Raw genomic sequence first — 14,795 nt, 5'->3', positions numbered from 1 at the left:
CAGTACTTATTGTTCATACAGCTGTTTAGTGACACGTGTCCTCTGGTCTGTCGTCCTTCCCTTTAGGTCTTTCAAGTCAACGATGAAAAAAGTACAGTCTCATGTAGAGCTTAGAATTGAGCAGCCTCATTCGGAACCCGAAGGATGAGGGAACCTTGTTGCCCCACCGGCTTCCTTACACGTGTACACACATCCCGTCCCTGAGTCAGTAGGACCGCCTAGGTCTGGGGAAGGAATTTGCCGACGTACCCGGAACTGTTTCCAAGGTTTCCTCGGGTTCTGGCGGTGATACGGCTGCTGGTCCTGGGAGCCAAGGCAACGGAGAATTTTTCCAGGCTCGCGCGAGCGCCCCCTTCACCCACGGATTCAGGGACCCAGCAATAGCGATGGCTCCGGTGTCTGGCTCCCGCAGCCCGGAGTGGGAGGCCTCGAGCTCCGGGGGGAAGCGTCGCAGTTCTTCGAAGAGCCCTAAGCCTAGCAAATCCTCTCGCTCCCCGCGCGGCCGCCGCTCGCGCTCGCGCTCTTGCTCTCGGTCCGGGGACCGGAATGGCCTCAGCCATCAGCTGAGTGGCTCCAGCCAAGGCTCCCGAAACCAGTCCTACCGTTCGCGCTCGCGGTCCCGCTCTCGAGAGCGGCCCTCCGCACCGCGCGGCGCCCCTTTCGTTTCTGCCTCCTCGTCCGCCTATTATGGCGGCTACTCACGCCCCTACGGGAGCGACAAGCCGTGGCCTAGCCTCCTGGACAAGGAGAGAGAAGAGAGCTTGCGGCAGAAGTGAGTGAGACAAACGCACTTTCTTTAGCAAGCCCACCAGCCTTTACAGTCCGATTTATCGTTCATTCCGCACCCGACTGTTCGCATTTCGCTCTCTCTCCCTGACTTGGCGCGCGTTTTCATCCCTTCCTTCAGTCCACCCACGATGACGCCTTATTCATCCCTTTCCATCGTTAGGTTTTTCGCTCATCCTCCGGCCCCTTCATCTAATGCCTTGGTCTCCCTCCCGCTACCCCTTCCAGCCTCCTGGCTTGTTGCGGGCATGGTCAAGAGACTCGGACCTGCCGGAATTACAGCATTTACTTGGTTGTGTCGTTGTCATTAGTGATCACGTTTTCATTCCCCAGTAGACTGAGCCCTTGGAAGAGCCCAGATTATTGATCACAAAATTTACAGTGCGGAGCACTTTGTAGGTGCGCAGCCATTGCTTGTTGAATGATCAAACAGGTTTGAGACAATAGGATAAGTGAGTGGAGTTGTTTTGTAGTGACTTGGGAAAGGCTGAGATACAAGGTTTAAATTGGAGGGGAGGAGAACCTCTGAAACAAGATGTTTGACTAAATGTAGGAAACAAGGATCTGCTAAACTGTAAGGTTGGACTACATTAAGAAAGATCTTAAGCGGTCTCAATCTTGACCATGAAAAATGAGGTCAGATTGACATCAGATCTCCTTTAATGACAGTGAGTATTGGAGAGGAAAATGAATAGTTTAAGGAGAAAGGAAAAGAATTATAATTACTGTTTTGTAAGCTTTAATTTTTTTACTTAAAAAAATCGAAGTATAGTAGATACACAGTGTTTTTAAGTTACCGGTGTACAGTAATATAGTGATTCACTATTTTTAAAGGTTATACTTCATTTATAGCAGTTATGTGCTTTGTAATTCTTAATATCTAATGCTTATTGAGTGTTAAATTGTGTGTCAGGCACTGTACTGATCATACTGTATGTGTTTAAAAATACAAGAAATTAAAAAGTGTAACAGGCATTGAGGGGCAGGTTAAGGTTTCAACAATTGGGAGATAGCTTGAGTCTTTTTCTTCCAAAAGTGGGAAGCACTAAAGTCTAGTGATTAAGAGGACAGGCTCCAGAATCAGACTGCCTGAGTCTGAAGCCCTCCTTTGTTACTTAATACTTGTGTGACCTTGGGCAAGTTACTTAACCTCTCTTAGTTTCATTTCTTCACCATGTAAAAGGGAAAAATTAGTACAAAAGCTTTTTAGAGATGTAATGATTTAGTGCCTGGAACACAATAAATTGCCCTTAAGTGTTAGCTGTTAGTATTTTGTGCATGGGAACAAAAACAGTAAAAACAGTCCTAAGATAGATTGGAGACTGACTTCTCCAAATTAAAATTTCCAGAAAGTTACCCCCAGGCTGTGTCCATCAAAAAGCATCCAGTTTCCATACTAGACATTCCTCACCAAAAGATGTCAGAATTCCTTGGATGAAATTTGCATTTGTACATTTAGAGGATAAATAATTTTAAAGTATCCACGAAGTTGGGTGGCAGGAGGGATAAGAACTTTACTGCTTGGTCTTTTTAGCCTGTCAAGCATTCTTCATCCTGTATGTATGTATTCAAAGTTTAGCTATAAGTATGTCCTCTATTAAATTTTATGTTACTTCAAGTAGGAAACCTGAGTCTAACTCTGCACAATTATACCTTTTCCCCTGAATAAGGAAGAAAAAAATAATTTGTTTTAAAAAATCAAAAAGGATTTTATTTCTTTAATAAGGTTCTTTTTTTAAACAAGTGGAGTCACAGCAGCTGAAGTTTGAAGAAGTAAACCTTAGTTTTTGTTGTGTATTGTTTGTGTGTTTATAAGGAATATCAAAAATTAAGAGAAGAAATCACAAATATAAAATAATTTTGTCTTCCAAGGATAGATAGAGAATTTACTCCTTTTTGAAAAAATAATTAGGGGAAAAACAGAAAACAAACGCTATATCTCATTAAGTAAAGTTTTGTCAAAACTTTTCTTTTACTTTCAGAGGTCCCTTTATTTTCTACTTCTAATGCTTCATTTGTATTTTCTTCATTAATTCCTGACTTTTTAAAACGAAGGTTTGACCTTGTCAGAAGTAGAGAATTCTCTTTACTTTCATAAGGATACATAAACAAATGAAGTTATTTCCAAATGTAAGACCATTTTTGTCACATATTGCAGAAGATGCAATGAGCAATTGGGAGCTGTGTGATGCATGTACTGGAAATGACACACTGGACAGCCTCCCAGGCTGAATCTCTGGCCAGGCCAGCGGGCTGTCTGTAGTTTGTACTATTTGATAGAACATCAGGTACATCAGAACATTAGATCCTAATATTGAGTTAGATCCTAATGTTGAGTTTACTTTAAAAAAAAAATTTGGCCACCTCTTGTGGCATGCAGGATCTTAGTACCTGAACCAGGGATCAAATCTGTATCACCTGCAGTGGTAGTACAGTGTCTTAACCACTGGACTGGCAGGGAAGTTCTTGAGTTTAAACCAAGTTGTTATTAGTTTAAAGTTTAAAATGTAGAGGGAAAACAGGACTTAACTGGACCCCTTTGAATCTTATAATACATTTAGGAAACAGTTTACCTGCCTATCTCTTCTAGGAGACTAAGTGAGAGAGAGAGGATTGGAGAATTGGGAGCTCCTGAAGTGTGGGGACTTTCTCCAAAGAATCCAGAACCAGAGTAAGTGATTAAAAAATGCATCTTTTATATGGCAGAAACCAACACAATATTGTAAAGCAATTATCCTTCAATTAATAAAAATAAAATTTAAATATATATATATATTTTAAATGCAACATTTGTTTAAATCCAGAGTCTATGGTCAAAATTTTTGTTAAGTGAAGAACTTTAACTACAGCTCTTTTTTTCCCTCTTTCTTGTTATTTATGCTATTCTGTGCCTTGAGTTTTAAAAACATTAAACATACCTTAGGATTAAAACATGCTCCTAGTGGATTTTAGCATGCTAATTGTTCTCTTTGAATTGTAATTCATGGGATGCTAATTTCCTATTCATAGAAGGGTTCAGTGTTGAAACAAACACATTTATATTATTTTGAATTATTTTTTCTCAATCCAATAACTGATTAAATGTCAGACATTAACATTACAAAAAGTTTTTAAAAATGAATATACTGAGTCTGTTTAGTTTCCTGTATTCAGTATTATTAAAGGCTTAATGCTTTTTCCTTTTCCTTATTTTTTTTTCCCTCTGTGTTGTTGTTCAGTCATGTCCAACTCTTTGCGACCCTATGGACTGCGGCTTTTCTCTCTTTGGTGCCATTCAGAAGCTGCATCTACCCTTTGCTCTATTTCTGTGTTTTCTTTAGAGTTGAGACAAGGTGCTTGACAGGTAAACCTGTAATTTGCGACAGGGTGATAAAGCATTATTATCTGAAAGTTCTTTTTTCTTCTTAAAAAATTGTTATTTTTTCCCACCCCCTATAATTTTTTGAGATATATTTGACATACAATATTAGTTTCAGGCATGTTATAACATGATGATTCAATATTTGTATATATTGCAAAATGATCACCATAGTAAGTCTAGTTAGCATCCATCACCATATATAGTTATAAAAAGTTTTTTCTTGTGATGGGAACTTCTAAGATTTACTTTCTTATCAACTGTCAGATATGCAATACAGCATTATTAACTGCAGTCGCCATGCTGTGCATCACATCCCCATGGCTTACTTCTTTTATAACTGGAAGTTTGTACTTCTTGATCCCCGCCATGTGTTTTACCCATGCCCTGCCCCCACCTTCTGCGCTCTGGCAACCATCACTCTGTTCTCTGTATCTGTGGTGTGGTGGTTTTTCATTTTTTAGATTTCACATATAAGTGAGATCATGTGTTATCTTTCTCTGTTTGACATTTCATTTAGCAAATGCCCTCACAGGCTGTCCATGTTGTTGAAAATGGCAAGCTTCATTCTTTTTTAAAGATAAATAATATTCTGCTGTGGGGTATGCGTGTGTGCTTCTCATAGTTCCTTTATCCATTCATACATTCATGGATATTTGGTTGTTTTAACATTTTGGCTATTGTAAGTAATGCTGCAGTGAGCATGAGAGTCCAGATATCTCTTTGAGATATTGATTTCAGTTCCGTCAGATATATATCCAGAAATGAGATTGTTAGGTGATATGGAAGTTCAATTTTTAATTTCTTGAAGAACTTCCATTCTGGATTCTATAATAGCTGTACCATTTTATATTCTCACTAACAGAGTGTAAGTGTTCCCTCTTTTCCATATCCTCAGCAACAGTTGTTATCTTTTGTCTTTTTGATAGCATTCATCCAAACAAGTGTGAAGTGATATCTCATTGTGGTTTTGATTTGCATTTCCCCAATGATTAATGATGTTGAACATCTCTTCATTACCTATTGGCCATCTGTGTGTCTTCTTTGAAAAAATGTCTATTCAGATCCTCTGCCTATTTGTAAAATCACATTATTTTTTGGGTTTTGGGTTTTTTTTTTTTTAATATTAATCTCTTCTCGGATATGATTTGCAAATGGTGTCTCTCATTCAGTCCATGCTGCAGTCCCCGGGGTTGCAAAGAGTCAGACACAACTGAGTGACTGAACAACAACATTCAGTAGGTTGCCTTTAACACTCTTCTGATTCTTATTACCATTTTCTTTAAATTCAGCTCTGATGAACATACACCAGTAGAGGATGAAGAGCCAAAGAAAAGCACCAGTTCAGCTTCTACTTCAGAAGGTATTTTTTTAATTGAGAGCTTTTTTATTGAGAAATTTTTTAAAATACATTTATAAATAGTTGACCATTAGACTTTACTTTTACTCAAATTGCCTGTCATCATTTCCTTTTCAGTATTTCAAATACAATAAAATTGATACTCAGAAATACTTCTGATACTTGTATGTGTGTGGCTGAGTCCCTTCACTGTCCCCTGAAACTATCACAGCATTGTCAGTCGGCTATAGCCCAGTACAAAATAAGTTTTTAGAAAAAATTTAAAAAGAAATACTTCTTTAGAAGTAAGTGTATTTGTTTTTTATGTAGAAGAAAAGAAGAAGAAGAAGAAGTCTAGTCATTCAAAAGAAAGATCCAAGAAAAGGAGGAAGAAAAAATCATCTAAAAGAAAACACAAGAAGTATTCTGATGATAGTGACAGCGACTCTGATTCTGACACAGACTCCAGTGGTAAGAAAGCCAATATCATTCTGCCCGCCTTGCTTCAAAACTAGTTTTACTTCTTAAAGTTTATTTTACTTGTATTTATTTTTGGCTGTGCTGGATCTTCGTTCCTACGTGGGGGCTTTCTCTAGTTGTGGCAGGCGGAGGCTATTGTTCATTGTGATACACAGGCTTCTCATCGCAGTGGCTTCTCTTGTGGAGCTCAGGCTGTAGAGCGTGCAGGCTCAGTGGTTGTGGCGCATGGACTTAGTTATTCCCCGGCACGTGGGATTTTCCCGGACCAGGGATTGAACTTTTTCCCCCTACACTGGCAGGCGGATTCTTAACCACTGGACCACCAAGGAAGTCCAAAGCTTTTGCTAGAAAAAGGTTCTTTAAAATAATAATAGCCAAGAGTTTTGAACATGCACTGACTTTGTGTCGGGCACCCTGCTAAGTGCTGTTCAATCCACACAATCACTGTCAGACACATCTTAAGAGTTGGGGAGACAGAGGACCCAAGCAGGTTATAAGTACCGCTGGTACCCAAGGTCACACAGTTGGGATTCAGAGCAAAGCGGTGTGACTCCAGAGTGGTTGTGTGTAGCTGCACAAGGCGTGTGGCACCAAACCAAGTTGGGGTCAGTCTTTGAGACATGTGGTGCCAAACCAGGCCATAGGGGGCTGCATCAGCCCAGTGGAGCATCTCTTTTGTGAGATTCTCACACTCAGCTGTCAGCTTTGTGTGATTTTCAGAGGCACAACATAGGGGACCCTTCAGGCCAGCAGTTGATTTCTAGAAGACACTTCCTGTGGGGCTGCATCACAACAAAGCTGTCTTTTGGTGCCTTCCCATGGCTGGTGATTGACAGAGGGTGCCTCCTCTGGGGACACATTTCTGTGGATTTCTCATCACAGGTACTCTGTCACTCTCCTGCAGCGTCCTGTGTGGCCTGAGAGTGACTTTCATCTCCACATATTGCACGTCCTTTCTCCTGACTCTGCCATGTGGTACAGAGTCCGGCTGCCTACAGTGCCAGTCTGTCCTTGCATGTGGCTTGGCCTACTCACTGCATGGATGGACGTGCGTTACTTTTGTAATAAAACTGACTTGAGAAAGAACTAGCTTAAGAGTCACCTTTTCACGGTCAACCATTCCTCACCCACCCTCTCCAAACCAGCCTGATGGTGAGACTCCTCTGTGCGCCCAGAACACCACCCCCCACTTCCCTGTCACTTGGATTCTACTGACCCCTTTCCCTCTGTCTCCTCCACTAGACTGAGCTCCTGGAAATCATCCCCCCAAACACAAACATCATGAAGACACTCAAACATCCAGAAAAGTGAAGGGAGTAGTGTCATTAATGCCATATAACAGTGCCTGTCACTCAGGTGTACCATCTGTTAGCATTTTGACATGTTTGCTTCAAATATGGATTTTTTTGTTGTTGACATATTCAAGGTAAATTAAAATATCACACTGCCACCCTAAATATCTTTGTGTACATCTTTAAACAATAAGGACATTTTCCTATCTAATCACAATACTATTATCTCTTGCAGTCAAGTTAATAATAATACCCTATAGAACCAAATGCTTAGTGCAACTTTAATTTCTATGTTCCTCATTCCTTGCACATTTCCTAAGAATAAATGTTTGAATGAATTAAATCCTCTGTAACAACAAATAGAAGAGTTATAAGGTATTTATCTACTCAAAGGTATTAAGGTTTTAAAGTTAAAAAATTTTTAATTATAATATGCTTTAATTTGCAGATGAAGATACAAAAAGGAGAGCAAAGAAAGCCAAGAAAAAGGAAAAGAAGAAGAAACACAGATCGTCAGTTTTTTTCTTTAATTTTTATTATGGAAATTTTCAAAAATATATACAATTATATAAAATAGTATAATGGACTTCTATGTAACCATCACTCAGCTTGAACAATTATCAACTTATTGACAGTCTCTGCTGTCCACCCCCACTGTTATTTTCAAACCGGTCCCAGATATCATTTCATCCATAAAGCTGCAAGTTTCTCTAAAAGATAGGCATTCTTTAAAAAAAAAAGTACAGTACTACTAATCCACATAAAATATTTAATAATAATTCTTCATTCAGGTCTCAGCAGTTTTTCAAATAGTTTCCTCAAATTAGAATCTAAACAATGTACATGAATTGTGATTGGTTGATAGGTCTTTTCCATCTTTTTAAATAGATAGCTTTCCCTTCCCTTTTTGTTCCTGCAGTTTAGTTGTAGAGGAAACAATATCATTTGCCCTGGAGAGTTTCCTACAGTGTGGATTTTGCTGGTTGTATTCTTACGGTGTCCTTTTAACATGCTTTCTGTCCTTTATATTCCCTGTAGATTGATAGATAGTTAGGTCTAGACACTGATAAGGTTCAGATTTGAGTTTTTGGTAGGAATACTTCATAAGTAGTACTGTGTACTTCCAGCAAGAGGCAGATAATATCTGGTCATCTCTTTTTGTCATATTAACCTGTATCAATAGTCTTTGTTTAGGTCCCTTCATTAGGGATTGCAAAATGATTCTTCATTTATTAGGTAAAATAATTCTATATGAGAAGCCTACCCTCATTAACTATTTGGTTACCCTGAAGTATAGGAAGGGTGGAATAATTGCTTACTTGTTTTATGAGTTTTCAAAATAATGAGTTGAGGTTTTTTGAGGTTTTTATCATCATGAGCCCAAGGATTCAAACATATTTGATGTATTTTAATCCATTATACTGAAAATTACTGATGTTCAAATTGATAAGAGCTGTTTTCTTAAACTGCTTTATTTCTGCTATCTTTCTACAACATGAGAACTATATTTTATTGTTCCCTTGAAAGTGAAAGTGTTTGTTGCTCAGTCTTATCTGACTCTTTGCGACCCCATGGACTGTAGCCCACCAGGCTTCTCTGTCCATGGAATTCTCCAGGCAAGACTACTGGATTGGGTTGCCATTCCCTTCTCCAGGGGATCGTTCCAACCCAGGAATCAAACCTGGGTCCCCTGCATTGCAGGCAGATTCTTTACTGTCTGAGCCAGCTTATGGTGAAATAAATAAGTTAAATTTTTTAATACAAATTCTTCTCTAACACATTTGAATAAGCTAAGCATCCAAATCATTTCAATCAGTCTTTCATTGCCTTGAAAAAGTAAGATGCCCTTTAGCCTGGGAATATTAAATCAATTTATATCAAATTATAATCAATGCAGGAAGAAATATAAGAAAAAGAAGTCTAAGAAGAGCAGAAAAGATTCCAGCGACTCAAGTTCTAAAGAGTCCCAAGAAGAATTTCTGGAGAATCCCTGGAAGGATCGATCAAGTAGGTTCTTCTGATAGAGTTTGACTTCAGAACAGATAAAACACTGAATTAACTGATGAGTCAAAATGTGAATATGTTTCTGAATATCTTTCCTGCAGAGCCTGAAGAACCCTCAGATTTGATTGGCCCAGAAGCTCCCAAAACACTTGCCTCTCAAGATGATAAACCTCTAAAGTAAGTAAGAGCATGTTTATAATCTCTAAAGTGCCTTCCCAAGAGTATGGTCCTAACTTACTCTTCCAAGTATATCTTTCACTACTCCCTTATTTAGACCCAAAGTTTCTGTGCACTTTCACCTTCTTCCTCCAACATGCCTTCCCTTCTTTTCCCAGTCCTGGTTTCTTCATTAACCCCAATTCCTTCCTGTTAAAATCCTAACATTTCTCAAAGCCCTTTTCAAAAGGAGGGGCATGTGCTGATTCCCAATACCTTCCCTCCACAGGTAGGTGTGATTCCTACCCCTCTTTAATTATTTAGTACTCACAGCATTTTCTTTTGTGCATTGTAATATATATTCTACATTGTATTAGTGTTATATCCTTATTAATATATAAATTCCACAAGGACAGAGATTATTTTTACTGTATATTATAAGCTTTGAGTTTAATAGATATGAAGAATTTAGTGAATTGAATGAAGGGGTGGTAGTTTTTGTTTAAAAAATTTTTTTCTTCAAGTGTACTAGGTCTTAGTTGTGGGATTTGGGGTTTAGTTCCCTGACCAGGGATCGAACCCAGGCCCCCTGCACTGGGAACATGGAGTCTTAGCTACTGGACCACCAGGGAAGTCCCAGGATGGTAGTTTTCAAAGTCCCCTTGAATGAAAGTAAATTGAGAACTGTTACTGTATAGCATTATTATTGGCCGTAAGTCTAAAAAATATGTTAATTTGAGATACATTATTTCTCTACTTTGTATTTAAGGGGAAAAGGAATTCACTGGAGGCAGAAGCAATAAAGACAACAGCTGTAGGGAAAATTGATCCATAATTGTAAACCATGAATATATGCTCACTAACATCAGTCCTTTTATTCTTCCAAAGTATCTCTGCATTTCTGGGTTAGTAATATAGGTCACGGTGCAGTGTTCCCTAATTAAATTAAGGTAATTTACATTAGGCTTCCCAGCATGCTGCCCAGTAACTGTTATTCCTACTGTTTTCTGAGAGAAATGATTTTTGTGCTTTCTTTTATAATGAACCTTTTCTTAATTCTATATTACTTTGTAGCTATGGCCATGCTTTGTTACCCGGTGAAGGTGCAGCTATGGCTGAATATGTAAAAGCTGGAAAACGTATCCCACGAAGAGGTGAAATTGGCTTGACAAGTGAAGAAATTGCATCATTTGAATGTTCAGGTTATGTAATGAGTGGTAGCAGGTATGTTCATTAAGTGCCCATTTCTAATGAAAAGTAGAGTATAAATGTTGGTTTTTTATTGGTTTTATTGGTATAAATATAGTTGTCTAAAATTCCAGGTAGGTATGCAACTCAGTTGTATCTCCAGCGTCAAAGAATTAGTCTTTCCAGTGTCGTTTTCTCATTTATAGTTTGATACAGATAGTTTATTTTCTGGAGGAGATAGTTAAATTTGGTTACTTATCAGTGCCCCATGAGCAATGTGGCATTCTTGTAGTTAAAAAAGCATTTTCATAAGACAGTAAAAGTTTCTGAGTTTGCCTGTAGTTCTCTGTGGAGAACGTGGACTCTCTAGTCCTCTGGATACTGAGAATGAAGAGTGAAAAAGGATATGACAGAGGTCAGTTTCAGTGTGAGAAAAGGAATATAAAATGGGGAAGAAAAAGCAAAATACCAGGAAGAACAAGGAGAGTGAACTAATAGGGTTTCAATACCAAGATCAAGCTGAATTTTAAAACTTCATAAACTTTTAAAAGTGGGCAAATATTTGCAGGACCCTTGAAGCATCTTCAGAATCTTGGAATTCTGAGGACTGACATTTGAAAACATTATATCTAAGAACCAATAAGACAAGAAAAAGAAATGAGAGGCACAAGAATTGTAACAAAGGATGTAACACTGTCACTTTTTGTGAGTGATAGAAAATCCTAAGAAATCCTCAGATGAATTATAAATAACAGGAATGTTTAACAAATGGTTAGATATAAAGTTAATACACAAAAATCAATTGCATTTCTGTGTACCAGCAACAAACAACTAGAAAATATAATTAAATGAAAGGAAAACATTTATAATAGTATCATCAGAGAATATGAAGGACTTAGGAGTAAATCTTAACAAAAGAAGTCTAAGATCTTTATAGGAAAAACTATAAAACACTGAGACATTTAAGAAGACCTAAATAAATGGAGAGATACCATGTTCATGAATAGGAAGGCAATACTGAGTTATCAGTTCTTGCAAAATTAAAATGTTAGACTAAAGGGCCAAGAGTAGCCATCTCATTTCTGAAGAAGAGCAGGAAGATGATTTTTCTTACTGATATGAGGGCTTATTATGAAGCGTGCAGCACTTCACTTCACAAAGAGTGGGGAAACAAATGAACTGTTCAGTGGAATGAAATAGAGAGCCTGGTAGAGTTAATGCATATATGGAACTTCATTACATGAAAGAGCTGCTTTCTCCAATCAGTGGGGAAAGAAGGAACTAGGCAGTAAATGGAGCAGGAAGAAAGTGGTCACCTGTATGGAGAAAAATGAAAGTAGAACCCTTTATCACTATATTTAAAAGTCAGTGCAGCTAGATTATGGACTTAAACGTCAAAAACAACTTCATTACTCTTAGTATAGAATATGAACAGATATCTATTAGATCTTGGGGTGGGGAAGTATTTCTTAAAGAAGACCAAAAAATGCACCAACCACACAATAATATATTGATAACTTTACCTGAGATAAAAGCAACAACTTTTGTTCATCAGAACATCTTAAAATAAGTGAAAAGACAAGTTCCAAGCTGGGATAAGATCTTGTAATACACACAACTGATAAAGAGTCAATACTGAGAGTATTTAAAGAATTTCTGTAAACAAAAGGAAAGTGAGAAAATTACACAAACAGGCATTTGTCAGAAGAAAAAAATATATGGCTACACATAAAAAGATGTTCATGATCTTGATCAGATCATGAACTCCTTATTGCCAAATTCAGACTTAAATTGAAGAAAGTAGGGAAAACCACTAGACCATTCAGGTATGACCTAAATCAAATCCCTTATGACTATACAGTGGAAATGAGAAATAGATTTAAGGGACTAGATCTGATAGACAGAGTGCCTGATGAACTATGGACGGAGGTTTGTGACATTGTACAGGAGACAGGAAACAAGACCATCCCCAAGAAAAAGAAATGCAAAAAAGCAAAATGGCTGTCTGAGGAGGCCTTAAAAATAGCTGTGAAAAGAAGAGAAGTGAAAAGCAAAGGAGAAAAGGAAAGATATACCCATTTGAATGCAGAGTTCCAAAGAATAGCAAGGAGAGATCAGAAAGCCTTCCTCAGTGATCAGTGCAAAGAAATAGAGGGAAACAATAGGATGGGAAAGACTACAGATCTCTTCAAGAAAATTAGAGATACCAAGGGAACATTTCATGCAAAGATGGGCTCCATAAAGGACAGAAATGGTATGGACCTAACAGAAGCAGAAGATATTAAGAACAGGTGGCAAGAATACACAGAAGAACTGTACAAAAAAGATCTTCACAACCCAGATTATCAAGATGGTCTGATCACTCACACTCATCTAGAACCAGACATCCTGGAATGTGAAGTCCAGTGGGCCTTATAAAGCATCACTACGAACAAAGCTAGTGGACGTGATGGAATTCCAGTTGAGCCATTTCAAATCCTAAAAGATGGTGCTGTGAACGTGCTGCACTCAATATGCCAGCAAATTTGGAAAACTCAGTAGTGGCCACAGGACTAGAAAAGGTCAGTTTTCATTCCAATCCCAAAGAAAGGCAATGCCAAAGAATGCTCAAACTACCGCACAGTTACACTCATCTCACACACTAGTAAAGTAATGCTCAAAATTCTCCAAGCCAGGGCTCAGCAATACGTGAACCATGAACTTCCAGATGTTCAAGCTGGTTTTAGAAAAGGCAGAGGAACCAGAGATCAAATTGCCAACATCCTCTGGATCATCGAAAAAGCAGGAGAGTTCCAGAAAAACATCTATTTCTGCTTTATTGACTATGCCAAAGCCTTTGCCTGTGTGGATCACAATAAACTGTGGAAAATTCTGAAGGAGATGGGAACACCAGACCACCTGACCTGCCTCCTGAGAAATCTGTTTGCAGGTCAGGAAGCAACAGTTAGAACTGGACATGGAACAACAGACTGGTTCCAAATAGGAAAAGGAGTATGTCAAGGCTGTATATTGTCACCCTGCTTATTTAACTTATATGCAGAGTACATCATGAGAAATGCTGGGCTGGAGGAAGCACAAGCTGGAATCAAGATTGCAGGGAGAAATATCAATAACCTCAGAGATGCAGATGACACCACCCTTATGGCAGAAAGTGAAGAAGAACTAAAGAACCTCTTGATGAAAGTGAAAGAGGAGAGTGAAAAAGTTGGCTTAAAGCTCAACATTCAGAAAACTAAGATCATGGCATCTGGTCTCATCACTTCATGGGAAATAGATGGGGAAACAGCAGCTGACTTTATTTTTCTGGGCTCCAAAATCACTGCAGATGGTGATTGCAGCCATGAAATTAAAAGATGCTTACTCCTTGGAAGGAAAGTTATGACCAACCTAGACAGTATATTGAAAAGCAGAGACATTATTTTGTCAACGAAGGTCCGTCTAGTCAGGGCTATGGTTTTTCCAGTAGTCATGTATGGATATGAGTTGGACTATAAAGACAGCTGAGCACAGAAGAATTGATGCTTTTGGACTATGGTGTTGGAGAAGACTCTTAAGAGTCCCTTGGACTGCAAGGAGATCCAACCAGTCCATCCTAAAGGAGATCAGTCCTAGGTGTTCATTGGAAGGACTGATGTTGAAGCTGAAACTCAAATACTTTGGCCACCTGATGCAAAGAGCTAACTCATTTGAGGAGACCCTGATGCTGGGAAAGATTGAGGGCAGGAGGAGAAGGGGATGACAGAGGATGAGATGATTGGATGGCATCACCAACTCAGTGGACACGGGTTTAGGTAGACTCTGGCAGTTGGTGATGGATAGGAGGCCTGGCATGCTGCAGTCCATGGGGTCACAAAGAGTCTGACATGACTGAGCAACTGAACTGAACTAAACTGAAAAAGATGTTCATAATCATTGGAAATGGAAATCAACTTATGGACATATGGTTTTACACCCATTCAATAGAAGTTCAAAGTTCTAACAACTGCAAGCATTTGGTAGGATGTGGGTCTATAGGATCTCTTAAGTATTGCTAGAGGTGGTATACATTGGTAACAACCATTCTGGAAAACAGTCTGATGTTGTATTAGAAAGTTGAGCATTCACATAGTTTATGACCCAGCAATTCCATACCTGTGTACCCAAGAGGATCTTTCCCATGTACCAGGAGATGTGTATATGGATGTTTACTACA

At 38.7% G+C, this 14,795-nt stretch overlaps 1 protein-coding gene across 1 annotated transcript in view; it reads left to right on the top strand.

The window, feature by feature from the left end:
• Positions 1–201: 201 nt before the first annotated feature.
• The window catches only part of LOC102393973 (NFKB activating protein), a 19,363-nt gene continuing 4,769 nt past the window's right edge, over positions 202–14,795 (top strand). Inside the window, exons 1-8 of the mRNA XM_006046119.4 lie at positions 202–772; positions 3,377–3,457; positions 5,437–5,507; positions 5,814–5,954; positions 7,704–7,767; positions 9,153–9,262; positions 9,361–9,436; positions 10,490–10,639. Of these exons, the coding sequence (XP_006046181.1) occupies positions 387–772; positions 3,377–3,457; positions 5,437–5,507; positions 5,814–5,954; positions 7,704–7,767; positions 9,153–9,262; positions 9,361–9,436; positions 10,490–10,639 (1,079 nt within the window). The 5' untranslated portion in view covers positions 202–386. The remainder of the gene's footprint in view (positions 773–3,376; positions 3,458–5,436; positions 5,508–5,813; positions 5,955–7,703; positions 7,768–9,152; positions 9,263–9,360; positions 9,437–10,489; positions 10,640–14,795) is intronic.

This window comes from Bubalus bubalis, chromosome X, assembly GCF_019923935.1.
Source record: "Bubalus bubalis isolate 160015118507 breed Murrah chromosome X, NDDB_SH_1, whole genome shotgun sequence".
NCBI classification, from domain to species: Eukaryota; Metazoa; Chordata; class Mammalia; order Artiodactyla; family Bovidae; genus Bubalus; species Bubalus bubalis.
The sequence above is the reverse complement of the archived record's forward strand: the minus strand, read 5'-3'. Positions and strand labels throughout refer to the sequence as shown.